The sequence below is a fragment of the Corvus hawaiiensis genome, chromosome 5 (genome assembly GCF_020740725.1).
Source record: "Corvus hawaiiensis isolate bCorHaw1 chromosome 5, bCorHaw1.pri.cur, whole genome shotgun sequence".
In the NCBI taxonomy this organism is placed as follows: domain Eukaryota; kingdom Metazoa; phylum Chordata; class Aves; order Passeriformes; family Corvidae; genus Corvus; species Corvus hawaiiensis.
In genome coordinates this window covers 56,129,099-56,156,731 of record NC_063217.1, presented here as the reverse complement: position 1 = coordinate 56,156,731, position 27,633 = coordinate 56,129,099, and the positions used below count along the sequence as shown (strand labels likewise).

Below are 27,633 nucleotides of genomic sequence, written 5' to 3'. Positions count from 1 at the left end.
GTGGAGTTAGGCTAATAAATGCCATTTATTAGTATCCTCTCTGCTTTCTCAATGACTCAGTATTCTTAGCCCAGCTCTCAATGTTTCCTTTTGTCAATGTCATTATACATTGTTAATTTGCTGTGGGTTTCATCCCACAAAAGCCCCTATTGATTTACTGTAAGATATTAAATGGGTCAATTGCATAATTTTTTATAAACAGCACACAGTTCATTCCCTTCTTTGCTACAGAAGCCTTCCTTACTTTGAAGTTCTGACATCACTGTTAGTCATCCTCAGGTTGTATCCCACCAGTATCACATTTAAATAAATTGAGCAGCCTGAAGAGATTTAATGTGAACTGGCTAATTCGCCAGTTCTCAGCTCCTGCTTCTCAAACAGGACTGCCAGCAATAAACCAAGTGGCAGTCTGCCATTCCCCTCACTCATCCAAAGGTGCTTCTCCATGTGGATGCCAGCAATCCTGAAACACACTCATTCCTTTTTATGACAGTGAGGACTGCCATACTCAGCAGTACTGACTATCACAGCATTTCAAAGTGTCACAGGCTCCTTTAAAAAGGTTGAACTATGTATTATCACAAAAGAAGGCTTGGGAGCTACTACATAGATGTAACCACAAGTCCTAGAGTTCCATGGAGGGAGCCAAGAGTGCACAAAGCCCAGTGACAAATGAGTGTGTCAAAACATGCATGTGAAATTATTATTTCCAAAGTGCTCACTGGATTCATAAAGATTGGATACTCAAATTTAAAAGCATTTTCCTGTCCACTACAGTTTTAGCCAAAAATCTCTAACCTTAAAATCTGTGGGATTTTTGACAGTAGCGATAAACCTTAAATTTTGCCCAGTGAATCCCTGTGTCAGTTCATTGCCTGGTAGGTTCTAGTCGAAGGTATTTACTGCATTTCCCAGCCAGTTCCCATCAGGAAAAAGATGTCCTCTAAGGCACTTGTTTGAAAGACTTATGTGCATTCATGCTGTCTGACATGCTTCCTAACACATATTTGGAGGAATTGCCTTTACTTCTCTAAATTTCCTTTATTCTTTGGACAAAAAGGAAGAATATGCTTAAAGCTCTGCCTGTAGGTCCCCTCACCTTGTAGAATAACAAAGTATGAACAGCATGTCAGTGAGGTTGACCTTCCTCTGTTGGATACCATGTTTTTACTTTCTTTTCTCCTTTTTCCCGTATTTTCTCTGCTTGCCGTAACTATGAGAGGTTCAGCAAGTTCTCAGAACTTTTGCAAGTGTATTTGATATATTTTTATTTTCTTGTCCATTGTTAATGTTTACAACATGTTTTGTTATTTGCAGGATTTTATTAAGGTCTTGGCAAATCTGACATTTAGAAGCTCAAGGACCTGCTTCTAACCTCTAACTTTGCCTGCCTTGACTTTTAGAAAAAATGTCAGGCTTCCCTCACTTCATTCTGAGTGTTTTTCTAAAATTAAATGTGCTTGCTTTGCAAATACAGAAGGTACTGTAAAAGGTACTGTAATTCCCATCTTGTGAACAAATAAAACAATGCCACACCAAATGTTCTAAAGGTGTAGAATAAAATCTCTCTCGCTTTTGTAACTGTAGATAGCTTGAAATTTCAAAATTCATGTGCCTATATACCTGTTTATCAATTTCAGACTAAACACAGTACAATCTACCATGCACAGATCAAGATCAGGATTAATTTTGTAGTTACATTTTTATTTTAAATTAGCAAATCTGTAAATGTGTAAAGGTATTATTTGTGATTGCAAGAATTGCTTCCTGAATTCAGGTGTACCCTTAAAACAAATGTAGTACATTTTCTTTCGTGGTTTTGGTTGTGGAGCATAGATCAGATCACAGAGACATGATACTTGATCTCTGTGGACAGATTTTTGACAGTTTTGTGAAGAAAAACAGTAGCTAGTTACATTTCACCGTGTTTCTACAACACTTGTCAATTGTACCTCATTCCAAAACCTGTTTTAAGGTCTGTGGGACCCAAAGCCCAGGCCCTAGTTTTGAAATGTTCCTGTGGTGACTTTTGCACGTAAGACCACAAAGATTAAACCTTGTTGTCACTAAATGCAGCCCTCTTTTAACCAGTTTCTGCTACTTTTTTTTTTCTGTTTGCTCCACCTTTTTCCCTTTTCTTCACTTTTTGAGTGTTTGAAGTTCTTAATCGTTTTACTTTCTTTTTCCAGGTGTAGAGGGATTCCTTGTGGAATATAGGATACCCCAGGAGGGCTTGGGCATCCCAGGGCTGTTGCAGAAGTACCCCTGATGGGGCCTCAGGCTGAAAACAGGCTTGCTAGGCACCTGCCAGCCAGCAGCCTTGAACAGCCTTGGGAAAAGGTATACACTGGTCAGCTCCCCCGCTGCTTAGAGGCTTTCTCATGGGAAAGGGGCGTGAACTTTGGGGGAAAAAGTATAACTTGGTGTAACCGAATAATGAAAGGGGAGCGCGAAGCTCAAATCGTATCGGTGTTCGTATCGTGACTCTGGCTGGATTCCCCTGCTCCCGGGACCCCCCCCTGCTACACGTGGCGCCCGAACGGCAGGGACCCGGGTGAGTTTTGCTTCAGGCAGGTTCGCTTAAACGCGGTAAGACTCCGTATTTCATCATATCCGTGCGGCGGAGCCAGGGGAACCAGAGCAGGTGGCCCCGAAGCTGAGTAAAGCCGGGGGCCCGGTCTCAAAGCAGAATAGAAGGCCGGAGGATAAGTAAAGCCAGGGGCTAAACCTCAAAGCTGAGTGGCTGGAGACCGTATTTTCGCGCGGCCGAGCGAATATCCGCAGCACAGAAGCTATGGACTACGGGGCAGGACCTCGACTCCTAGCTAATATTCTCTCTATGAGAGGCGAAATTGTAAAAGACCGAGATCTGAATGCCCTCGTTACGTGGGCCCGGGAGCATGGGTTATTGAGTTACACTTCACGTTTGTTCTCAGTCGAACCGTGGGGGGCAGTTGGAAACGAACTGTGGCTGTCCACGATTGAGAGAGGAAAGGCAGCTAAAGAAGTTAAAGCCCTCAGCTTAACCTGGAGGGCAGTAACTAGCACTCTCACAGAAATAAAAACAGAAAAGACAGTTGCTGTAGCTGCCATAGAGGCTTTAGAGAATAGCAGCTCTGGGAAAGGAACAGACGGGGGTCTTATGGAGCGGCGGCCAGAGACCAGAGCAGAGTCCAGGGCAGCATGGTCCTTCGGGCTGGCCGCAAGGAAACCGGTTAAAAACGCGGCGGCGCGTCCGCTCAGTGCAGGAGCTGCTAAACTCGGCAGGGTTTGGTGGGAGGAGGGAGGAATGGCTGCGAACGCGGAAGCAGAGACACCCGATCCAGGGGGCAGGGCGCAGGCGGGCCAAGGAGACACAGGCAGTCCTGCTGTCCAGCCAAAAGCGGCAGAGCAACGCAGAGGTCCTAAAACCCAGCCAAAAGCGGCAGAGTTCACCACCCCACCCCCCCCCCGCCGAACAGCGGGACGTCCGGCAGCAGCGCGGCTTCTGCGGTTTCGTCTCCTGCAAAGCCAAAGCGGCCCAGAAGCGGCCCCGGGACGGGGAGAAACACCAAGAACTGATACAACAAGTAATCAAAAAGCTTGCTAACTTATCTACACAAAGCATTTTGCAGTCTATCTTTACAGCAGATGTCCTGTGTTCAAATTACTACATCAGCATCGTACAGTTGTTATTAACCCATTCACAGTTCCTGCTCTGGGAGCGAACGTGGACTGCAATGCTACAGAATGTCCTGCAACAACAGGGACAAGTCATCGCTGCATCACTGACCAGAGCTATGTCCAGCAAAGTGGTGCCATGCTACAGGACCCCGAAACGAGAAGGCACTATCAGCATCAGCTCCTGAGGAAAGTGACGCCACTACCTTAACAGCTGGGACTCTGAGACCTGTCCCGAGGGGCCTTGGGAGAGGCTGCAGACGTGGCTGAGTGAAGGAGCTGAGGACTTGCCAGATCCACCACTCTCTGTAGCAGGAGAAATAGTGAGACTCTGGGGCGAATGTAACAGCTGCTCTGGGTGGTTGCTAGTGACTTGTGGTGGGTGTCGGGGAACCCTTTCCAAAGACAAAACTAAGAAGGAGAATTGCATAAATTTCTGGGTATATTGCATAAATTTTTGGGCATAGCACCAGACACAGAGGTAGAGTGAGAAATTGTTTTTTGACTGTCTTGAGACAGGAGCATTAGCGGACATTTTCAATCAGCTGTCCGCCCATTTAGATCAAGTGAAGGCAGTCAATTTGGCTAGCATCTATGTTGTTACTTGGTGTTTCGGCAGCCAGGACTCACGCTATTTTGCATAAACTTGCTTGCTGGGAGAGGGATGAGTTAAACATAACTTCGCAGATGCTTGATGAGTTAAGCGTAGATGTTACTAGTGTTAGACATACAGTATTACAAAATCGAGCAGCCATTGATTTTCTACTACTAGCTCACAGCCACGGCTACAAAGAGTTCCAGCGTATGTGCTGTATGAATCTTTCTGACCACTCTGTCCCAATTCACAAGCACCTCTCTGACCTCCAGAGGGGCCTACACATCTTTCAGGAGACAGACGACCCTATTGGGAGATTGGCTTAAGGGTCTGGGTATCACCAGATGGCTGCGTACCTTGGTAGTAGAAGGCTGCCGATTGCTATTTGTAGTTATATTAGGTTTAATAATACTTGGGAGTATTTTGTTTTGCCTTAAAGCAGGGCTGCGATAGATCATCGACCAGACCTGGGATGCCCAAAAAGAAAACGGGGGATGTGTAGAGGGATTCCTTGTGGAATATAGGATACCCCAGGAGGGCTTGGGCATCCCAGGGCTGTTGCAGAAGTACCCCTGATGGGGCCTCAGGCTGCAGACAGGCTTGCAAGGCACCTGCCAGCCAGCAGCCTTGAACAGCCTTGGGAAAAGGTATACACTGGTCAGCTCCCCCGCTGCTTAGAGGCTTTCTCATGGGAAAGGGGCGTGAACTTTGGGGGAAAAAGTATAACTTGGTGTAACCGAATAATGAAAGGGGAGCGCGAAGCTCAAATCGTATCGGTGTTCGTATCGTGACTCTGGCTGGATTCCCCTGCTCTCGGGACCCCCCCCCCCCGCAACATCCAGGCTCTTCGCTGATGGAAATATATCCCAACTTTTATTCTTCTATAAAAGTTTGAGGAACAGTCTGTGCAAATTAGTCTGTTTCACACTGGGAGTGGAGTGACACCACCCCAGGCAGTGCTCCAGGAAGGACTAAAGCCACCGAATGTGTGCAAACTTTACAAAGCAAAAAGGAAGAGCCAGGGGTATTCACCTCTGCAGCCGATGACTATTATGCACAGCAGTGGATGTTTTTATGGAAATCAGTACCAAAGATACTTTAAAGCTGGAAGCTAGACATAAGGGAGTGATGGATTCTCCTGGGGCCGGTAAGCACAGCTCTGAATTCAGGCACTGCAGAACTGCATCATCCCCACAAGAACATTATAGTGGCTTCTGGCCTCAAAAAGCTACAGTGAGTGCCTTTCAGACCTCTGAAGCGTAGAGGGGAAGTGCTGTCTACCAGTGCCTTTTCATGAAGTACATCATCCACACATCTGTCATGCAGCCAAGGATGAAGAGGAAGAGGTGTCACTTTGGTATCTTTCAATACCTTGACCTGCTTTTGCGTTGTGATATTAAGCTGGCGGCTCTGGCAGATCTTCATATTCTTTCTCTCTCACCACCATCTGATCCACGTAAAACATCCAGGAGAAGTTTGGATTGGTACATTTGTTCAAGATGCAGAGGTCCCTGTCTCAGTATTTTGCATTCTTCTCAGTATTTATGTCTTAAGACATAAATTAAACAACATAACTTGTTTGTGCTGTTTCTAGACACATGAAGCTGTTTAGCCTCTTGCCAGGTTAAAAATGTTCAACCATTCAAACCCAGTCTTGGAAGAAATGCAGAAAGCAACATGGTTCTCCCATTTAGCTATGAGCAAGTCAAGGAAGGGACTTGATAAATCTGTGGCCTGCTCAAAAAGAATGGGCAGAATTTGTACAGGGGTTGCTTTGCACTGTGTTATAACAGTTGACATAAATATGGCACTTCCTCTTCCATCATCACAAAAGTTATTTTAAAAAGAATCTCTGAAAAAAAAAAAAAAAAGCTTCTAGAATCTTGCTCTTAAACATTAAAAAGATAGTGTTTTTTCCCTTTCATGAGGGGGAAATTGAAAATCAAAGCATTGTGAAGATTAGCACAGCTAAAACAGATAATCCTCACACCAGTCCTGTTGGCAACTCCTTCAGTAATTTTGGCAGCCAAATGTGAGGCCTGACAGCAGCACAAAGAAATCCAGCCAGGAAGACAGCTGCAGTCCTATATATCCATGCTGGAAAAAACACATTCTGGAGCTTGCTGCCTGTGCTCTGATGCTTGCCAAGCACACCCTAGGAGTGGCCACACATGTGCTGGCTTTCACAACAGAGAAACAGAAGGAAAACGGGAGAGCTGTGTGAGCCACAGCCTGAGCAGCAAGGAACATGCTGCCATAGTCCTTTTCTTTCTTCTAGAAAGAACTAGAAAAGACTTCCTGAGAAGTCAAGGTGAGGGTGCACATATTTTGTCTAATGTACAGGAGGAACTCTAGTCTAGATGCAGACGTGAACCACGTTCCCTGTGTTCACTGGCAGCAGATTGACCTTCATAAGGAACAACTGATTTCCTACACCAGGTGCACTGGGCAGGAGCCAGCAAGGACAGGGAACCTCCCTCAAGGCAGTGCCAAACTTCAAACCCTACAGCACCCAGCGCTTCTCAAACCCACTGTGGCCCCGCTTGGCGCAACCCATCTCACTGGACCCCAGCGTGGGGAGCAGGGCAGGAGGCAGCAGAGCAGGGCGAGGAAGAGGTGAAGGAAGTAGCAGAGCATGGGAAGTGGCTCCACAGGAAACCCCGGCAGCCTCACAGTGGGGACAAGAGTGGCCCTGGGCAGGGCCTGCAGACAGAAGTGGTCCCACAGGGTGGGCTGGGGCTGAAAATGGGGGAAACAAAGAACAAGGCAAAGGGACAGGTTTCCCTAAAGGAATGCCAATACATCCCACAGGCAACAATGGTGAGAAGAGGATGCTGAATGAGCCAATGATTTCTGCACAACACCCAGGCTTCTTCAGGATAACAGTCAAGTGCCCAAGGACAGCAGAGCCACCTCTGGGGACTGACTGGGGAAAACATCAGTGAATGGTAAGGAGATTAGAAGATACTCTTTTTTTGCCTCTTTTTCAGCAGACTGGTTGGCCCTGTCTCTCACACTCTGCCTGTCTTTAGCAGATGGAGCATATTTATTATTGCACTGGAGCTTTCCTGTATTTAGCAAGATGGTTATGCCCACAGAAAGAGTGCTTTGTCAACTAGGACACAAAAGAGCATCTGAGAAGTTTTACTCTACACCCTTGGTTTCAGAAACCTCTACCCAAGCTACAGAAACCAAATCAAAGCAGTGAATTGCAAAACTTTCCTCTTCAGACACATGAGCAGACCCACTTTTCATCACATCACTTTTCCTGCTTCCAAAAGCAGGATACTGCTTCATCTGCATTACACCATCATCTCCCCCAGATGCTGAAGGAGAGAAAGGACACAACTTTTGGGCAATGTTGTTCAATCAGTTTCAGCCACTAGAAGGGTCATACCCACACTGGAGCATTCCCTGCTCCTTCCACCTCCTTAACTGTGGAAATACCCAAGAACAAGGTCATGATTTCTGACGTGAGGGAGTGTGCCTGCAAGAGACCACCTACTCAACAAGCAGCAAAGACCAGATCAGGAAAGTGAGTTTCCACCCTGTATTTCAAGAGGGGACAGGTAAAGGGATCTGCCCATTGATGCAGATCCCAAGGAGAAGCTCTTTTCCCTCCCACAGCAAGGTCCCAGCCCCTCAGTTCATTCCAAAGGGCTGCAGTTCATTCTGCTGGATCAGATGTGGACTTGCAGAGCTCCCACCCAGCTTTCCAAAATGTATCTGCTGGCCTTTAAGAACAAGTCCAAGGTTTTCTGAATACCAATAAGCCACAAGGTTCTCCAGGGGCTGTTCTGTCTTCTGCCTTGCTCAGATGATGAGAAACACTATCTGCTTCCCCCAGTTCTTAGGTTTTCCACAAAGGAGGGAGGCTTTTTGGTCCTGTAGGCAGGAGTGCCTGGGATCCGTGCCCCTCTGATGCTACTGATGTAAGGCAAAAGCGGAGGCTCCCGCACCACCAGCGCAGTGCCCTTGGGAGTGTAGGCTCGGAGCAGCAATTCCTCTTCCGCGTGAGCCGTCACTGCCACCCAGCCTGCAGAGCCAAAGAGAATACGGACAGTGAGGAAGACAAGTCCCTAGGATCAAAGTAAGGCTCTGACACAAACTACTGCCTCCCACAGTGCCTAAAACCCTGGGCTACCCACGTGTGGTTGCTTGAGAAACCAAGCTCAAAGGTCATATCCAGCCCTTTCCCAACAGAAGGCAGCACCTAAAGCCACATGTTACTCTTCCCAAACACAGCTCTTTCCTGGTAAGCTTAAGAGGGATGGTGGGAACTACCAAGAACACAAGAATGAAGCTTTCCAGTCAATGGCCCTTTCCCTCTCACCTGGACAGCTGACAGTGTCACAGCCATTCCTGATGCTATAGAACCTGTATGGCAGCCAGAGCATAAACTATTCCAATGCTGCCATCCTGTACAAGCATGGCTGTCAATCCCCATTCCTGGAGGTTGCCAAGCTTCAGCTGGACAAAGTCATGGCTGCTATGATTTTGTGTGGTTGAAAGTCCTGCTCTGAGCAGGAAATACAGCTTCACCCCTTCAGAGGCTTCTTCCCATCAACATTTCTAGGATGCAGACCCTGCAAAGCAAACTAATGAAGAAATATTAAATTACCTGCAGAGGAAAGCTTGATATCTGCAACTGCCTCAGTGGTATCAATTCCCTTCAGTGTAATGTCCTGCGGGACAAGTGGGGGGAACTCTTTCATTCTCTCTTCCCCACCCATGGGAACCTAAGATTAAAACACAGCGAAAAGATTTAACAGTCAAAAGATGCTTCAGCACCCCTACCTCAAACCAGCAAGCAAGGCACAAGGGGGAATAAAGACATCAGACATTTGTTAGCCAATTAAGAGCTGGTTTGAATAACCTACAGGAGTTATTTCAAGTTTGCCAGAACAGAGTCAGAATTACATCAGAGGAACCCTGGGGGAGGTGAGCAAAGATGGAGTGCCCACTGCAGGATGCAGCTGGTGGATCAGGCCAGCTGCCTTGATGTGAGTGACAGCACTTGTTCTCCGTGTGCACAGGAATGGAAGTGTCAGGACAGGGACAGCTCACCCCCCTCTCCCATCAATCTGCAAGTGCTACACAGAACACTGCCATACCAAGGAAAAAATCAGACCACCAAGAGATGAAGGTATGTGCAGAAGATCCATCAGGCAAAGAATAAAAAAGGCACATTTTTCACCTGCTATCTGTTCTGAAACCTCAGTCAGCAGGTTTGCCATGGAAAATATCCCTGTTGCTGCCTGCACTTTAAGGCTGCTCAAGAAGAGCCAAGTATGAGAAAGCAGAGCACTGCAAATCTTACCAGCCTGAATGCTAGAAACAGAAACTCTGCTGAAAATACATCATCTTGAGTGCTCTCTCTTAACACACCTCAGCCATGCAGTCTGTGCAAGACTGCTCCACACTGCACATCTCCACTCACCCACTACAGAAGTCCCAAACTCCTGATACCTGTGGACGTTCCCTGCCAGGTGTGGCCCAGACAGGGGGCCTGCCTACCTGCAGCCATGAGCTCCCCCCAGCACCTTTAACTCCCTCCAGTTACCTTTAGGAACTCTTGGGCTGTGTGCTTCTCATAGACAGCATCAGCATTACTCAGCATAGTTACGTGGACTGGCAACAGATTGGAAGCCAAGACAGAAAACCAGGCAGGCTTATCCCCCTGAAATAAATACCAAAAGGATGTTGATTTTGCGAACAGAAAAGCAGCCCTGAATTGCTCTCTCCTGGCCCCTTTCTTTCCTGCATGTTGAATACCTGTTTGCCTGATGTCCCTTCTGTGTCCGAGGGGTCCTTGCCTCTGCCAGTGAGAGCAGCCAGGGCTTATATAAACTGGGGAGCTGAGCTTCCAGACAGCTTCACCATCCTGCCTCAAAGCACTCCCAATGCCACAACTACTGCCAGCACAGCTACTCAGCTCAGGCAAATCATCCAACAGAGATCTTTGCTCTCATTTAATTCACAAGAACAAACTCAGTGTGGTTATTCAGCACTAGAGGTGATGGACATCTGCTCTGGTGCTTCTTCTCCTATCTCTCTACATTTCTAACACACAGCTCTCATCAAACAGTACTTGGTTCCAGCGCTCTCAAGCTATGCAAAGTCTGTGGAGCAACTGCAGCAGGCACTCTCATCACATCTGCAGACAGAGCAAACAAGCTCAGAGTGGGAGAGACCTCTCCAAACACTGCAGGAAGCCTGAAATAAGTGCAGCAATTCCTTCAAGTTCAAAGGTGTAATTCGAGGCAGGAGCTTCTGTCATGATCTGAGCACAATAGTCCTCCAAGACCTCAGGAGGATGTAGATGCACAAAACTGATACATCGTTGTGTGCTCCTGCCATATTGGTACATTTTTTACTTGACAGAATCCTGCCCCCTCCACTTTTCTGGTTTTGTTCCAGTAGGTCAAGAGTGTTCTTAGCAAAGCACCAATTCAACATTTCTGTGGTGATCTTGGAAAGCAGACTGAAACAAAGGAATAGCCATACACACGCCCAAAACAGGGCAAGCTACTGAGAAAAGGATCTAGGATAATGTCTGTCTGGAAAAACTGCCCCTTCCAGAGGAAACATCATGGGAGATCAACTCCACACAGTTCAGTAAAGGTGTATGGCATGGGATTTTTAATAAATGGAAGAAATTACTGGCAGGGGGGACACACAGCACCTTTTACAGAAACTGAAATACATGTGCAGTTAATTGCTTACTCTGGCAAATTCTTCAGAGGTCTAAGTCAGAAAAGAAAAATGTCTATGCTTTTCTCTCTTGGCAGACAGATTTCGCAAAACACAGCAATGATGAAACCCACCTATTTTCCCAGTTAATTCTGACATTCTCCTCCCTGCCTTGTGCCTCTTTGTATGTCATGGGAAGCACATTAACCTGAAGACATTTGTCAGCATTCAAGAGCAGCTCCCATTATATGCTATAAAATACTGCACACTTGTAACAAGTAACAAACCTTTCAACTACGCATCCCAAGGCATTCTGACTTTATGCAGTGACTCAGTAACTGATTCATCATCTCCAAAGCAGCAACAAAAGGGTCTGAGAAAGCTACCCAGAAAGCCTTTTATGGCTGGTACTACAGTAAGAGACTAAGCAGCTGCTCCCAAAATCCTTTCTTCCCCTACCTCTAAGTAGTCTATACGTCCCAAGGCTGCTAGAAATAAGACCATTCCTGGCTTGAGAATGAAGGTCCGTGGAACAATGGCATGTGATGGCAAAACCAGCTTTACTTCCTTCTCTGTCAGGAGATTTAAAACCTGCAAAATAAATTGCCATAACTCATTCCAGATGTTTCAATGGGAACAACGAAATTAGTATTAGCATTGTAGAGGAAAAAGACCAAGTAAGGCAGTGTCAAGAACATCTGACACAACAGTTCAATTCTGGTCCACACAGTAAGTGAGAAACAGGAAGAATCTCCCCTGCCACACAGACAATCTGCTTGTCCTCTACTCAGACTGAACATTGATTGTAGGAACAAAATTCTATCTGAAACGTGGCATGGAGCTCTCCAAAGGAGAGCACAAGGATAATCAGAATCAGAAACAGCACCAAGTATTTCTGGATGCAGTAAGCATTTTCCAAGTGTATTCAACTCCAGAAGAAGGGAGGAAAATATACAATCTCAAGTTACCAAACCATGTCTCTAAGCTGATGCCAGTCTCTACACTGGCTATTAGAGACCTAAGTGCTATAGCAAAGCAGGTTATGGTCTGGCAAACACATCACTAGGAAACCAGGAGTTTTCTAGTGTTCATGAAAGTAGCACCTGCATTTGAGCTGTAAAGTCTCAGCACAGTTCTTACACTTCATTCTCTTCAGAACCCTCCTGTCTCCCTGTACATGTTAATCCTCCCCAAAAGGTCACCTGCACCTCTGCATGGGTATCAAAATGCTCAAAAATCAAAACATGCCTGTTTTGGACATGTGCACTTTGTCAGCACTGGCTTCAGTAGGGCATTGCTCTACTGAAACACTGACAAAGGCCTGATGTACTGGAGCCAGTAGCAGCAACACTGTAGATACTGCTAGCTTCAGGAGAATGCTTTCTCTAAGATTTGGTTCAGTCATACAGCCCTGGTTATCCTCCTAAGCTCCACCTTTTTCAGTAGGCTGCGAGAGCTAAAGAAGTGGCAGCTTCCCTGGGTGAAGCACTCTTGCTTACTCCCCTTCCTGCAGAGGTTGTGGAAGCTCGGTGATGCAGTCTGTCTTAGGGTGACTTATGATGTGTATCCCCTATCGCTGCCCGATGCCCAGAAATTAATTTTGTGCCTTTCTATGCCTCTAAACTGAGCCTGAGAGGGGGGAGAGGAAAAAAAAACCGAGAGAACTTTCAAAGCAGTGTTTCAAGGACACGCACACTCCTCTGCATCCTGCAGCACCGAGAGGAGCAGGAGGAAGCAGCCTGCTTGCTTTTCAGCCAGCTTTCGGCTACTTTTCTCTGGAGAGAGACAGAGAGCTGAACTTTCGTTTTGCTGAGACTTTGGTTTTTTTTCTCTCTTCTTTTTCTGGACTGTTTCAACATCAGAACACATCAGGAGGATGTTTTTTCCATCAAGGCCCCCAAGGAGGGCCCACCCCATCCCAGCTCCAAGGAGGAGGGGAGAGGCTACCTACGGAAGGACTCTAACTCTCCACAGCGAGAGGTTTTATTATCTAGCATTATTATTGTTTTCCTGTGTGTTTGTTAAATAAATAGTTTTTATCTCTTTCACTTTCCTCCAAGGAAAAATTTCTTATTTTTCCCGAACCTGGTGGGGGAGGGGTGGAACCTGCCTTCTCTCAGAGGATATATTTACAAATTTGTCCAAACCAGCACACAGTCCTACAGCTCCTTTGCAAAGCTGGCAGTATTACGCTATTCAGAAATGCAACAGCATTACCACATGAACCCTTTGCAAGTAAATAAAAACCTTATCTTAATACAATTCCCAAACTTAGAGAATCTTAATGCCAGGACTACAGCAGAAATACTCTCCCACAGGCACATCTAAGGCAGAACAGTCCTCCCAAACCCTGTCAGCCTGACACACAGCACCACAGAGTACCTACACAGTCTTCCTTTACAATTCCTGGAGTGTCAAAACACCATCGAGCATCTTTCACTTCATTGTGTGTGAACTCCTCCCTTTCCTCATGCATCTTAGGGGGATCTCTGGGATCTTCATCCATGCTGTAGGAGAGCATGTCAGGGTCGAAGTCAATCTCAGAGCAAGACTTCTGCTGTTGAAATGTTCTTCCAACTCTTCCTGGATTAAAATGAAAGGTTTCCTGGTAATTAACTTATTAACTTGCCTTTCCTTCAATCAAACATCTGCCCCTTTCCCAGCTTAACAGAGACGTACATCAGTAATATAACGGTGATAAACTCACTATGTGGCTAAAAATTTGTGTGTTCAAAAGCCAAAATGGTAAGAAATCCCCTCTATAATTCTTGCTTAGCACTTCTCAGACCCCGAAATCTCAGCACGGACCAGATCACAGACACTCCATTACTTCCAATTTATGGTAAAGCAGACTGCCTTGTTTTTCCACCGCCTCAGACTGCCAAAATTCAATTACCTGAAAAACACAGCTATCTTGTGCCAACCTGCTCTTTTGAATACATACTAAAATGATGTACAATCCCTGCAGCCCAAACAGGATTATTTAAAATTAAACTTATTTTCTTTATTTGGGAACAAGAGATGGCCCATACTGTGATATCCTTGCAAACTACTAAGCTATCAGAATTTGCCAGCCTAGTTCAGACAGAGGATGCATTGCACAGAGGAACTCTCTGCTACTACAGCAGCTGACAAGTATTCAAAAGAAGTGCTAATTATGCTGCTTATGGAGGAGGTAGAGGTCTTGCCCCCATTAATCCAGGAGCAAGTACTGGTCAAAATAAATTTACTTTTGTGTAATGCAGTACTTTCATCAGGGGCAGGAAGATAACACCTTTACTCAGGCAATACCCACCCACTACGTAACCTTGCTTTTTAAGTTGATTAAGGTGGTTTTTTTCTTCACTGCTTAGCTGATCTTCTGTTTTTGTTGCCTCTTGTTTTAGCCTCTCCTGCCTTCGGAATATCCTGTCACACGTAGGGTTAATAATTGGAAATTTCAACAGGTTCAGTGTTGTTCCTGGAAAAACAAACAGAAGGCACATTTGGGTCTCTGACTACCTGATATATTTCAGCTCTGAGAAACAAGATTACAAAAAATCTGCTTCTCTAACTTTTTTGGTGAAACTCAGTAAAACAAAGTCAGAGGTGGAACTACAGCTGCTCCCATAGAGTACTACCCTCCCAGGTTGGGGCAGCAAAAACAACCCATCCAAGGGCATCCAAAACAAGCCACTTGAGACCTGCTCTCACCTACAGTTTGAACAGAACAGTCTCAAAGCCAAGAGGTGCCAAGACTGACTTAGTACACCCCAGGTAAGTCTCACCTCCTGACAGCTTGTTTTGGCCTACAGGTGTTCACCACTCCACCTCCAGGTCTCTCCAGACTGGAGGGCACCTCTAATGGATAGGGACAGGGCAAGGCATGCAGATCAGGTGCCATCCTAACCAGGAGGGGTGCACACAGGGGTGCACACTCTGGTTTACCAGGCCTCTTATCGCTACAGGATGCACAGCACCCTCACCACATGCATCCCACCCCTGCTGCCCGGAGGAATCACAGAATCAAATAGTGTGGAAAAGGCCTCTGGGATCATCAAATGCAACCTATGACTGAACATCACCATGTCAACTAGACCATGGCACTGAGTGCCACATCCAGTCTTTCCTTGAACCCTCCAGGGACTATGACTCCATCTCTCTAGACAGTTCATTCCAGTATCTAATCACCTTTTCTGTGAAAACAACCCTCCTAATCTCCAACCTGAACCTTCCCTGGTGCAGCTTAACATTATGTCCTCTTCTCCTGTTGCCAGCTACTTGGGGCAAGAGACCGACTGTTATGTGGCTACAACCTCCTTTCAGGTAGTTATAGAGAACAGTAAGGTCTCCCCTGAGCCTCCTTTAACAGCCCCAGCTCCTGCAGCCACTCTTCACAGGGGACAATTTGAAGCAAGGCACAGCTCTGGAACTCAGTGCCCACCACAGAGGTGCTCAGGGTGGAAGGTACCCTTGGTGACAGGTTCTCCTACTGTAGGGGTGGCCGAGAGCAGCCCAGAGGCCCACCGCTCACTGTTTTCTGCGCACCCCCCAGCCCCCATTACCCGTGCTACAAAAGGCCAAGCGGCGCCCTGACCTGGCCACGGGGACACGGTGGCCCTGTCGATGATGTCGGGGGCGCGGGACTTGCAGTAGTCGGAGCGCAGCAGGGTGTTGAAGAGAGTAGACTTGCCAGAGTTAGTAGCACCCAGCAGGTAGACATCGCCAGCACACTTCCAGGAGCGCTGCAGCCGGCTGACCAGCCCCTCCACACCGAAGCCCGTCTTGGCGCTCAGCAGGCGGATATCCACCAGCGCGGCTCCCCGCAGCCCGGCCCGGGCGCAGGCCGCCGCCACCCGCTCCCGCAGCCGCCCCAGGTGCCCGCGGCAGTCCGCGGGCAGCAGGTCCACCTTGTTGCCCACCACCAGCACGCCCGCGGCGGGGACGTCGGGGCCCAGCAGCGCCGGCAGCTGCGGCAGCACCGGGTCGGGCAGCTCCATCACGTCCAGCACGTAGAGCAGCAGCGGCCCGCGGCCGTGGCGCGGCGGGCGGCGCAGGGCCGCGCTCAGCACGCGGCGGTGCTCGTCGGGCGGCAGCCGCAGCCGCAGGGCGCTCCCGTGGTGCGCCAGCGCCCAGCACCGCTGGCACACGGCGCCGCGCAGCGCCGCGGGGCCCTCGGACAGGAGGCTGCGGTACTTCTCGGCCGGCACGAAGCCCGGCGCGCCGCCATCCCCGCACTGCAGCTCGGCCCCGCAGCCCGAGCAGCTCACGCCGCTCGGCGGCACCGACGGGTCGGACAGGCTCGGTACTGCCGCCGCTGCGCCGCGCCCCCGCCGCGGCTTCGGCTCCCGCTCCCGGCGCAGCGCCGCCGCCGCCGCCGCCGCCCTCTCAGCCGGGTCCGGCTCGTACTCGAGGAAGACGAAGCGCTCCTGCTCCTCGCCACCGCCCGCTGCTGCCGCCGCCCCGCACCGCCGCGGCGGGGCGCGGGGCTGGGCGCGGGCCAGGCGGGCCAGGAGCGCGGGGCCCAGGCGGAGCATGGCGGCACCGCACCGCACCGCCCGGCGCGCGCGCCCGACGTCACGAAGCGCGCCGGCGCCCCGCTGGAGGCGCGCGCGTGACATCACGATGAGCGCGGGCGCCTCGCGGGAGACGCGCGCGTGACGTCACGGGTGGCGCAGCCGCCGTCCCGCTGCCGCTCGGCCGCGCTCCGCTCGCCTCTCGCCCCTCGCCTCTCGCCCCTCGCCTCTCGCCCCTCGCCTCTCGCTCGGCCGCCGCCGCCGCGGCTCCTCCCGCCGCCACCATGTACGACGCGGACGAAGGTGAGGGGTTCTCCCTTTCTTTCTCCTCGCCTTTTCCTCCCGTCCGTCCTCGCAAGGGGGCCGGGGATGGCGCTGGGCGCGCGCGGGGCCCACAGGAACCGGGAGATGGGGGGGATGCGCCGGGCGCGGTGGGATCTCCCGCGGGAGCCGGGGTGCCGGAGGGTCCCTGAGCGGGCGAGGAGGGACACCGCGGTGGTCGGAGCCTGGCTCACATGTTGTGCTTCCCCGCAGATATGCAATATGATGAAGACGATGATGAAATTACCCCCGACCTGTGGCAAGAAGCCTGCTGGATTGTTATTAGGTGACCGGCTAAAACTCGGTGTCCTTAAGCCTTCAACACATGTGCTCTCGGTTGTGCGGGGTGACATCCAGGTTGCTCCCGGAAACGCGTCTGGGAGCTGCAGGCTTGGTGGTGCTAAAGTGTGTGTTGCAGCTCGTTCAGAGCAGGAGGGCTTTTGGCAGAAACAAAGGCTTGTCGTCAGGGATTGAGAAGCTCTGGTGACCCCCAGCACACAGTTTTTCAGTGAAGAAATAGGTGGTTTTGGTTCCATATCAAGCCCACTAATCTCACAGCTGATGCTGGCATTAGGACATCAGTACTTGATTATTTCCACCATTTTGGTGTTGTTTTTTTCTAGTGTCCAGGACCTGCAGCTTTTTATGAGTGTTAAGGAGTGGGATGCTATGCGGAACTGAGTAAAAAGTGTTTCTTTTGCTAGTTACATCATTCATAAGATGTACACAAGTGGTGTCTTAGAGTAGCAGTTGCAAGCCTAAGGGTAGATCTGTGGGGCTGGTCCCATAGACAGTCTGCTTGGAGACCAGAAGTGAGAAACTTCGGAGGCAGTCCTGGGATACAGGTTGTTCTTTCCCATCATCCTTTTTCTTGGGCAACAGCAAACTGCACAGCAGCACACAAGATAGCCAAGGGTGTGCTACCCTTCCTGGAGAAGCTTGAACTTGTTGGTGGGGGGTAGTTCTTCCCAGTTTTCTCTGAGATGTTGACAGTGATGGGACAGAAGCTGAGGTAATGTGGGTTCCCTGGCTCACTTCAGTAATGTGAGGTAGAGGAACTTGACAGCATGAGTGAATGCAGCAGACATGGTTAGTTTATCCCACCAAAAGTCAGGCTGTGGAGCTTTGAATTTGGGCTCTGATTGGGCTTGTTTGAAGTTAGGTGACCCAAAAGCTAAGGGAAATCTGGAGGAGGTGAAGCTGGGAATTCCTGTGTGTCTGGAACAGAGAGGACGCAAGATAAAAGTTTTGAGAACAATGCCTTGGACTTGGGGGCATGCTCCCAGTTTACTACAGCTTGGAACATTAGTTAAAGCAAAGTATTTTACAGGCGTTATTGAAAACTTGAGCTGAAGCTGCTTTCTGTGAGGTTTGTCATCATGTTTCTCTTCCAATTTAAGAGAAATTTAAGGCGCTGACTGTGCATGCAGTCGTGGCTTAGCCGAGAGGTGGCAGCAAGTCTGTCACTCGGAAGTGTCTGTGTCTTCAGGCAGTGAGGGAATTGTTAAATATTTGTGAGGAGCATCTCTGTTTGAAACTCATGCCTTGGGATAAGTGGATGTGCTTGATTCTGTACTGTATTTCAGGGCTTTTGGAGGTTTTGTTATAAATGTATCTTAAGTTTGTTGATGTGTGAAGTACATGAATTAAAAGATTTCTTATTAACCTGTTTTTTTTTTTTTTTTTAGCTCCTATTTTGATGAAAAGGGTTTAGTCAGGCAACAGCTGGATTCCTTTGATGAGTTTATTCAGATGTCTGTGCAGAGAATTGTTGAAGATGCTCCACCAATTGATTTACAAGCTGAAGCCCAGCATGCCTCAGGAGAAGTGGAAGAGCCAGTAAGTGGAGAACCCTGGCAGAGATGATGTGTTTTTACAATGCAAAATCATTTTACATCAGTTTTATTCCACCCCTGTCCTGCTGCTTGAGTTGAGAAGTGAGCAAGAACAAGTGGCTGCTGCAGCTCATTTTGTCAGTTCCTGTGCAAAACTGCATGCACAGATTTAGTAGAGCAGGTCAGGTAGCCAAGAGCAAGTCAAGTCTTGGTGAGATTTTGATTTTTCAGTAGCTTTACCATGGCAAGAAAGGTTTTTGGCTGAAAACTTCTCCTCTCTTGGCTTTGACTTAAGTTGGGCTCAAGTTTGGTCCAGGTTTTCAAAGGGTGCTGTTGTTCATCTTCTTCCCTTGGCACCACGTTCCAAAGAGGACAAATTGTCTCGGATCTGCGCCGTGCAGTGGCTCCTCTACAATGAGTGTGCACCTTCTGCAGTGACTGTGGTGCTTTCACCTGTGTCCCTTGTGTGGTCTGATCCCTGTTCCTTAAGTGCAAATGGTGATGAGCCATTGCCTTGCTGTCAGTCACTACCTAGATGCTTCCCTCTAGAGATTTAAAGGATCTTTAGGATACCCAAGCATTAAATTTGTTACACGTTTTTCCTGTTCCTTTGCATTTTTTTTCAAGCAAACAGCTATCCTGCAGAGAACAACTAAGATGCCTTTTGGTTTCTCTGTTAGACAAACTGTCCATAAGCATCTATCCCACTAATTCTTCTTAACATTTCCTCTGTTATTCTGTGTATATTATGGCAGAATTCTCCAGCTGTGCAGTTCTGCAGTTACTGTTTGCACTGTGCCTGGTCACAGTTCAGGTCACAAGTGTGGTTTGTGCTGGGCTTCTTTTTGCCCAAGAGCTACTATTTTACTTTCTCAAATCACAGAGGTTAGTGTCTTATTCTCATTTATTAAATACAAGTTTTTAGGAATAGGTTTAGGGATGAGAAAAAGAAAACTTACTTTTTCCTTCAGAGTCACTTGCAGCCAATCTCTCACCACATTTGAAGATACTAAACTAATTTAAGGAAACTGGGTGTATTGGGAAAAACTTGATTTTTTTGTTTCTGTTTCCCTCTACTTCTCAGTCTCAAATTTTGAAGGCAGTTTAGAGCACATGAGAGGATTTAGCAATCATGCTCAGAGATAAGAATGTGTTCTCTTTAAGATTGCTTTCATGAGAACTGTATGTGGCTGTTGCTGCAAATCCAGGAGAAGGTGTTTCTCCACATAAGGACTGAGAAAGAGGGATTTTTTGACCTACAAAATGTTTGCCAACAAGGGTGTGCCACCTCCTGTTGTAGGAAGCTTTTGTGCATTTTAAAAATCAGATTGTCTTCCAAAAACTCAAGTCTTACTTGTTTACTTGTCCTATAGAATCATCCTAGGAACCAATGTTGCCAGCTTGCTGTGTTTTCATTTATTGGTAGTGGTTGTTCTTCTGCAGTAACATTCTGGTTGCTAATAAGAGAGATGTTTCTTCCATTACAAGTAAATATATTCTTGTTTTCCAGCCCCGGTATCTGTTGAAGTTTGAACAAATCTATCTCTCCAAACCTACACATTGGGAAAGAGATGGAGCACCCTCACCTATGATGCCAAATGAAGCCAGACTGAGAAATCTTACGTAAGAGCCAACTCTGTGGTGGATAAACACAAGGAAGAACTGCCTCTGCTTTATTGATTGATATTCTTTTTCAATATAGTAGTGCCTTGAAAATGCAGTATTACCGCTTTATTTAAAATGCCATGTCTGTTTGTTAAATGCAGATGGTGATTAATGATTTGGTAATAATGCTTAATACACCAGTGAGTGCTTGAATAACTGCCTTCATTACTCAGGGCTGTACGGAGAGACAATAACTGACAGATAACACAGTGGTGTTTTTATTCTGTAGGTATTCTGCCCCCTTGTATGTGGATATAACTAAAACAGTTATTAAAGAAGGAGAGGACCAATTGCAGACCCAGCACCAGAAAACCTTTATAGGAAAAATCCCTATCATGTTGCGTTCCACGTACTGTTTGCTGAACGGCTTAACTGACCGTGATCTTTGTGAGCTGAACGAGTGTCCACTTGATCCTGGTGGCTACTTCATCATTAACGGATCAGAAAAGGTAAGGGACTATACCTTGCACAGCCATCTTGACAGACACTGGAAGTTCTTTACTTGTTTCCATATGTTCTGTGCCAGGAGCATAAACACTCTTACTCCAGTGTATCAGAGTTACTGTGGGAGCTCCTGATCATGCAGAAGGATGGGCTTTTAATCTGTTAAGGCTTTTGCAAGCCACCTTTTCTTCTTTGAGGCACATTTCCCATCTTCAGGTCTTCCCTTCTTCAGTTTTGTGAACTGCTTTTCATTTTGTGAACTGTTTGCCACTACATACTCCAGATATTTGTATTTCCTTTTCCGGAATTGCAGAGCAGCATGCCCTGTGAAATGAGGCACTTCTTCACTCAGAGTATCCTCCAGCTTGTTCACAACCATATAGATGCATTTTGTTTTAATAATAGGTTCTTGCCTCCATTGCTGTGGAAGCAGCTTCAGCAGATCATATCCACACCCTGTTAGTGCCTCACCAGTGGAACTGCCATTATTTTCTAACTGATAACCTAGGCAAACACAGCAAAATAATTAGAATTTTATAGTCTTCTTGGGGGAAACAGAAAAATCTGGCTTTGATTGTTGAGCTGGCATTTAAATTTAAATGCCTGTGTAATGCGTTGGCCTTGGAAAAACAGATAGTGAAATGCTTTCTGTATCAGTGTTGTGCCTACAGCTAGCAGAAATGTCTCGGCACCGCCAGCAGGTGTGGTAAATAATCACAGACAGCAGTGTTCCCTGAGTCTCTTGCTTTGGCTATTCCATCTTAACTAGCTGTAGATTTTGTTTAAATCTGTATTTTTAAAATACAGAGTATAATCCAGCTGAGTTTGTCAAGTTGCCTTCATGCTGTACAGTGCTCCAAAAGTTAAGGCACCTGAAGGAGTAGTGGAATCACCGTGAGTGTTGGTTTCAGCATGCTGTTTTGTCAGTTATTTACTGGTGCTCTTGCTTCCAACACAGGTTCTGATTGCTCAGGAGAAGATGGCTACAAACACAGTGTATGTGTTTGCAAAGAAAGATTCAAAATATGCCTACACAGGAGAGTGTAGATCGTGTCTGGAAAATTCCTCTCGACCAACAAGTACTATATGGGTCAGCATGCTGGCCAGAGGTGGACAGGTATGCCTTGGCAGTAATAACCCCAGAGTTTGTTTTAGGAGTTTTGTTACTGTGCTGTCTCTTCATGTCATTGGGTTTTGGGATATTGAGAAGAAATTTCTTCTGATGCTAAATTGTAAAGAAGATAAAAGTAAATGAAAATTTGTTTGTCAAACGTTATGCCTGTCTCTATGATAAATAATTTCAGGATTGAAATGAAGGCTCAATTTGTGGCAGATTTTAGGGTAAGGCTAAAAATAATTTTAAAATTACTGTACACGAGCTTTAAAAAATTCAAACAAGCTGTATCCTGTTTTTTCACAAAGAACAAATAGAGGAGCAGGGACCCTCTCTTTGCTGATGGCCAAGCTAGTGTCAACATGTGTTTTGCAGACCACATATTAATTCATATATAACATCTAATTGTGCCATCTGTGAGGGGAAATAAGTGCTACTTGTAACTTCTAAAGCAAAAGGTGTCAGTACTCATTTAGTATTGCATTGATGTTTTGAAAAGAGCAACTTAAATAGAAGCTTTACAGTATTCTCACCCCTGATGTCTGGGGCACTCTTGAGTTCTCTGCATCCCACAGTGTTTCCTTCTGGAGAAGGGCAGCAGCTGCTTGAATAATCAGTTGCACAGTGGGTTAGAAAAGCTGAGTTTAAGCCTAACAGAAAGAACACTGAAGCTGGATAGGATTGCTCTTGGCACAGAGGGAGAGAAGTGATGCATATGGGTGAACGAGTAGTATTTACATTCCTTTGTATCAGCAAAAACTTAGAAGTATTTGCAGATTTCTAAAGCTCAAAATGCTTTTAAAATAAAAAGTCATTGCTGGAGGAAGGTTTCAGAGTAGCTCCTTAGCTGGCCTGCTGAGAAGTCATGTTTTTCTGTGGTGCTTGAATAAATACGCTTCTGTTGTATCATCCAAATCCAGAGAGAGACTTTTAAGGAAAGGCAGGATGATTTTAGAGACTTCTGTTGAAAGGCAGGATGATTTAAGCCTAACCTGTGCTTCCCCCCATCTCTTCAGGGTGCAAAGAAGAGTGCCATTGGTCAGCGCATTGTAGCAACTCTGCCGTATATCAAACAAGAGGTGCCCATCATCATTGTCTTCCGTGCACTCGGCTTTGTGTCCGACAGGGACATTCTGGAGCACATCATATATGATTTTGAAGACCCAGAAATGATGGAAATGGTAATACATGTTCAATTATTTCCTGTCTTCATGTTTGGTGGTGTGTAGGTGCAGCTAGTCATCAGTTGAAGTGTTGTTCATTTTCCAGTTGTAATTTATTTATTATTGTTGTAGATTCTGTATTAGAAATGTCAAAAGTTCTCTACCTGAACCTATTCTAATAAGTACATTAAGTGAACAGAGTTCAGTGGAAATTTCTAAGAGTTAATATGTATTTGGGGAGGTAGGGTCTTCTGCTACTGTTGTTGACTTTAACTGTAAACTCTTGATTATATCTGAGATGGCATCAGACCTAGAATGTACTTCAATGAGAACTTTTTTCTGAAGTTTAAACTATTCTTTGTGTTCTTCCTGCATGCTTCATTACTGTTTTCTGGTGCCAGAAAAGAGCTGGATCAGTAATTAGCAGATCCTGAAAGGAACCATCTGCAAACTACTGTGTAGTTTCATTCAGCCCCAACAGGCACTGGTTGCTACAGGATTTTGCTACATTTTTGTGCCTTAGGTCAAACCTTCTCTGGATGAAGCATTTGTCATTCAGGAGCAAAATGTTGCCCTAAACTTCATTGGCTCAAGAGGTGCCAAGCCAGGTGTCACCAAAGAAAAGAGAATCAAGTACGCCAAAGAAGTCTTGCAGAAAGAAATGCTCCCACACGTTGGTGTCAGTGACTTCTGTGAAACCAAAAAGGCCTATTTTCTAGGGTATGTCAGACCTCTGTCTCACAGCTGCAAATGGACCCTAAATACATATTTTACTCACATATATGTCTATTATTGGAAGAGCACACTGAATGGAAGTTTGTTTTAACCTCAGTCTCCTGGATACTCAGTGATAAACCTTGGGGCACTGGTATATTTTTGAGGGTGAGAAAATACAAATTTTGATAAAATACTGAAGAAAAAAAAAAAAAGGAAACAAAATGAGCCCCCAACACTTTTTGGTTCTTAAGTTAGATGTGATGATAGTGCTAAATAACTTGATATCCAGTTGCATGGACAACATCTAGAAATTGATAACTAAGATGTAGATAACTCTGATAAGCTGATTGTAATGTAAACCACTCTTTAAAACTAGTAGCACATTGTCTTGATCACTGCTTATTGGTATGCAGATGATGAACTGTAGCATCAGGAGACTTGTGATTTTTATAGCAGATTGCATGTGCTTAAACAGAACCTATATTACAGTACAGGACAGTATATTTAAGGCATGACTATCATGATGTAAATATTTTCTTCTCTCTGTCCTTAGCCTGAACTTTCAGTGGGTCATCCAGCTCTAAGGATACGCTGAAGAGATTTCTTTTAGGACAGTGGTATCCTAAAGATCTAGAATGGACAGCCTGTAGGAAAGAGTTCACTGATTTATTTGTGAAAACATGTAATCTTTGCTGTGAATGTCTGCTGTCAGTTTAAAACATAAACGATCTTCTTTGCTTAGGTATATGGTTCATAGATTGTTGCTGGCAGCACTGGGAAGAAGAGAGCTGGATGACAGAGATCATTATGGCAACAAGAGACTGGATCTTGCTGGGCCACTCTTGGCTTTCCTGTTCAGAGGGTAACTATAACATACACATTTTCTTTGGACATAATTAAGGGTAGAGGCATTGCCAACTCTGTGTTTCCAAATCAGACTAATTCTGTTGTGTCAGAGAGCCAGTCTTGGGCAACAGAGCCTCTATCTGGTTGTGACTTCTTCATGGAGTGTTTAAGTCTCCTCTAACAGTAGGTGGCTAGCGTTGACTTGCTTTGAAGCATATTTTGTGCATGTTTACAAACAGGTTCATTTGCTTTATTCCCCTCTGCCCCCCCCCCCCCCCCCACTAGTTACAAATTGATTCTTTTCAGGAGGACAGTGACACTTCTTCCAAATAGTCCCAAGTAGGCTGAATTTCACAGCACTGTTTAATCATATTTTTCGGTGTCTTTCTTCTACAGAATGTTCAAGAATTTGCTGAAGGAAGTGAGAATATATGCACAGAAGTTCATTGACAGAGGGAAAGATTTCAACTTGGAGTTGGCAATTAAAACAAGAATTATTTCAGACGGTTTGAAATACTCATTGGCAACTGGAAACTGGGGTGACCAGAAGAAAGCTCATCAGGCCAGAGCAGGAGTATCTCAGGTACAGTAAGGACTTTGTCAGGTTTACAGTTTTTATGGTAAAACTGTCATGGAAGAGTTTAACATTGCTTAGCAGCCATGCACGTTGTATGTTAAATAGAAATATTCTTATAAGGAGACTTCCTTAGGTGACAGATGAAGATCCAAATAGTTGGGTCAGGTGTGTAGTTTAGGGGTTTTTTGTCATGGTTTGTTTGTTTCAGCTATTGCATTCACTGCTTAACAGTTGGTGTAACTCTTGTAAGGATTTTTTTGTTAGATCTTAGACTTCTGTGTAAATTTGTAGTCCCAGGGAATCTTTCAGGAGGATGGATTTCTTTCCTTTAGTTACTTCCAATGCTTCACAGGCCATTAAAAAAACTTGAGTGACACCTTGTAATACAAAAGTTATGTACTCCATGGCAAATGATGAGGAGCACTGACTTCATTAGCCCAGTGCAGTGTTTAGTTAAGCCTCTCCCATAAGGATGAAAACAGGAAAAAGTTTTCAGTTTTTAAATGCCAACACAGTTTGTTGCAGTTTGCTTTTTAAATAACCTCACATTTCAGGCTGTTAAGGTAGATTTTCTTAGATTTTAGAGAAGCTTTGAGAAGAGTGGAAAGAATGTGAATGCTGATTTGCTCCTAATAACTAAGTGGTCCTAGTTTTCCAAAGTTGGAAAAGAAGACTGTCATTGTACTGGCAAACCCTCCTGGGGGGACAGTGCAGCTTAGAAAATATCACTTGTTCAGTTCATTTGATCAGAGTAAGCTACACAACAAAAACCAGACCTCTGCTTGGATAGAAGTGTGTTCATCATGCTGAGCCTTGCTGTGGCATAAGCATGCTGTGGAAACTTCTGCCATTATAACACCAGTTAGGAGCTTGCGTTTCCAGGGGTAGTGTAAGATTAGTGGAGGTGAGCTGAAAAGTGTAGCTAACAAATATCAGAGCTATTTTAGTTCTTTGTAAGCACATAATTTCTAGAGGGCATTGATCCTTTGTGCTGTGTGTCGTGATGCCTGTCAGCAACGCACTTACGAAGCCTTGACTGACTGAACCCCTTCCTGCGTGCAGGTGTTGAACCGCCTGACTTTTGCATCCACACTTTCCCACCTGAGACGCCTGAATTCTCCGATTGGGAGAGATGGAAAACTGGCCAAGCCCCGGCAGCTGCACAACACCCTGTGGGGAATGGTTTGCCCTGCTGAGACCCCTGAGGTAATGAAGGCAGGATTTGTGTACTAACTGCCTTTCCCTCATGGTCATTTTGTAGCCATGGCACTTGGGATGATCCCTTGCACTTCTTTTAGTAATGCTGACACAAATATTTAGCTTTATAGCTAGCTCGGTGGTTAAAAGCATGTTTCTGTGTCCAGTTCCTTGAGGAGTTAAGTTTAAATTGTTGGATCTTCTTGGGGGAGCCTCTTGATTTGAAAATGCAGGTTAACTTTGTGTTTCTAACTAGGGTCATGCAGTCGGACTTGTGAAGAACTTAGCCTTGATGGCTTACATTTCTGTGGGGTCTCAGCCATCCCCGATTCTGGAATTCTTGGAGGAGTGGAGTATGGAAAACCTAGAAGAAATCTCTCCAGCAGCAATAGCTGAGTATGTGCAAATGAAACTTTTTTAACAGACTTAAGCTTTTTATCCTGCACAATACTTCAAGGGTTTGGGATTCTTCAGTGGGGTGGGATTTTTTTAATTATTATTTGTTTGTGTTTCCCATTTCTAGTGCTACCAAGATCTTTGTTAATGGCTGCTGGGTAGGAATACACAAAGATCCAGAGCAGCTCATGAATACCCTAAGGAAGCTTCGTCGTCAGATGGACATCATTGTGTCAGAGGTATAAATTTTTTACATCTAGAGTTTGGGTGTCCTTTCAGACAAGAGAGGATAATGCCTTTATACTACTTTGCATGCTCCAAGTGGCATTATTTGCAAATCTCTTTCTGAATATATTTCACATTGGGTTTGTTTAGCGTTTTGTTAGGGAGGCTTTTGTACTTGGTCCATGTGATTTAGTATTATTATTATTATTATTATTATTATTATTATATGCTTGGTGTTGTGTATGGTTTGTTGTTTGGTTGTGGGGTTGGTTTTTTTAGGGGAGGTTGTTTGTTTTTCAAGAGGACCCAGTTGAAAGACAAAACAGTTATAAATAATCTTCTGAAACACTTCTTTTTGTAGGAGTGTTACTGTTTGTTCTGTGTTTCTGATAGTGTATAGAAAATCTTTGCTTTAGAGAATTTAGTTATCCTGTTTTGTGTTCTGTGGTTCTGATTCCAAGCTGAGACTTTGTAGTCACAGGATGCTGCTCTCTTGCCCAGGTCTCGATGATTAGAGATATTCGTGAGCGAGAAATCCGCATCTACACCGATGCAGGCAGAATTTGTCGGCCCCTTTTAATTGTGGAGAAACAGAAGTTGCTGCTGAAGAAAAGGCACATTGACCAGCTGAAGGAACGAGAGTATAACAACTACAGGTGAGTTATGTTCTTGAAATTCAACTGAAGGTAT

At 45.9% G+C, this 27,633-nt stretch overlaps 2 protein-coding genes and 1 long non-coding RNA gene across 3 annotated transcripts in view; 2 read left to right on the top strand and 1 right to left on the bottom strand.

The window, feature by feature from the left end:
• The first annotated feature begins 2,390 nt into the window (after positions 1-2,390).
• LOC125326433 lies at positions 2,391-9,458 on the top strand. The gene is made up of 2 exons (XR_007203812.1): positions 2,391-2,554; positions 7,067-9,458. It is a non-coding gene; the product is annotated as an uncharacterized LOC125326433 (long non-coding RNA).
• NOA1 (nitric oxide associated 1) lies at positions 7,792-16,466 on the bottom strand. The gene is made up of 7 exons (XM_048304675.1): positions 15,525-16,466; positions 14,244-14,408; positions 13,335-13,531; positions 11,408-11,539; positions 9,819-9,935; positions 8,877-8,994; positions 7,792-8,291 (listed from the first exon to the last, which is right to left on the bottom strand). The coding sequence occupies exons 1-7, from the start codon at positions 16,462-16,464 to the stop codon at positions 8,086-8,088; spliced, it is 1,875 nt and encodes a 624-aa protein (XP_048160632.1). The 5' UTR covers positions 16,465-16,466; the 3' UTR covers positions 7,792-8,085.
• Positions 16,467-16,631: 165 nt separating this feature from the next.
• POLR2B (RNA polymerase II subunit B) overlaps positions 16,632-27,633 on the top strand; it is a 17,749-nt gene continuing 6,747 nt past the window's right edge. Inside the window, exons 1-14 of the mRNA XM_048304086.1 lie at positions 16,632-16,746; positions 16,978-17,050; positions 18,453-18,603; positions 20,110-20,222; positions 20,494-20,713; positions 21,667-21,825; positions 22,839-23,003; positions 23,509-23,705; positions 24,445-24,564; positions 24,945-25,131; positions 26,188-26,331; positions 26,579-26,718; positions 26,846-26,957; positions 27,445-27,599. Coding sequence (XP_048160043.1) covers positions 16,728-16,746; positions 16,978-17,050; positions 18,453-18,603; positions 20,110-20,222; positions 20,494-20,713; positions 21,667-21,825; positions 22,839-23,003; positions 23,509-23,705; positions 24,445-24,564; positions 24,945-25,131; positions 26,188-26,331; positions 26,579-26,718; positions 26,846-26,957; positions 27,445-27,599 — 1,955 coding nt within the window. The 5' untranslated portion in view covers positions 16,632-16,727. The remainder of the gene's footprint in view (positions 16,747-16,977; positions 17,051-18,452; positions 18,604-20,109; positions 20,223-20,493; positions 20,714-21,666; positions 21,826-22,838; positions 23,004-23,508; positions 23,706-24,444; positions 24,565-24,944; positions 25,132-26,187; positions 26,332-26,578; positions 26,719-26,845; positions 26,958-27,444; positions 27,600-27,633) is intronic.

Bases quoted from the DNA above. Each gene is read 5' to 3' on its own strand.
- NOA1 (XM_048304675.1), bottom strand. From the start codon at position 16,464: ATGCTCCGCCTGGGCCCCGCGCTCCTGGCCCGCCTGGCCCGCGCCCAG. The intron at 14,409-15,524 runs GTCAGGGCGCCG...TTGTTTTTCCAG, and splicing joins CACCGTGTCCCCGTGGCCAG to GAACAACACTGAACCTGTTG. The intron at 8,995-9,818 runs GTAACTGGAGGG...TTTTAATCTTAG, and splicing joins CAGCCCAAGAGTTCCTAAAG to GTTCCCATGGGTGGGGAAGA.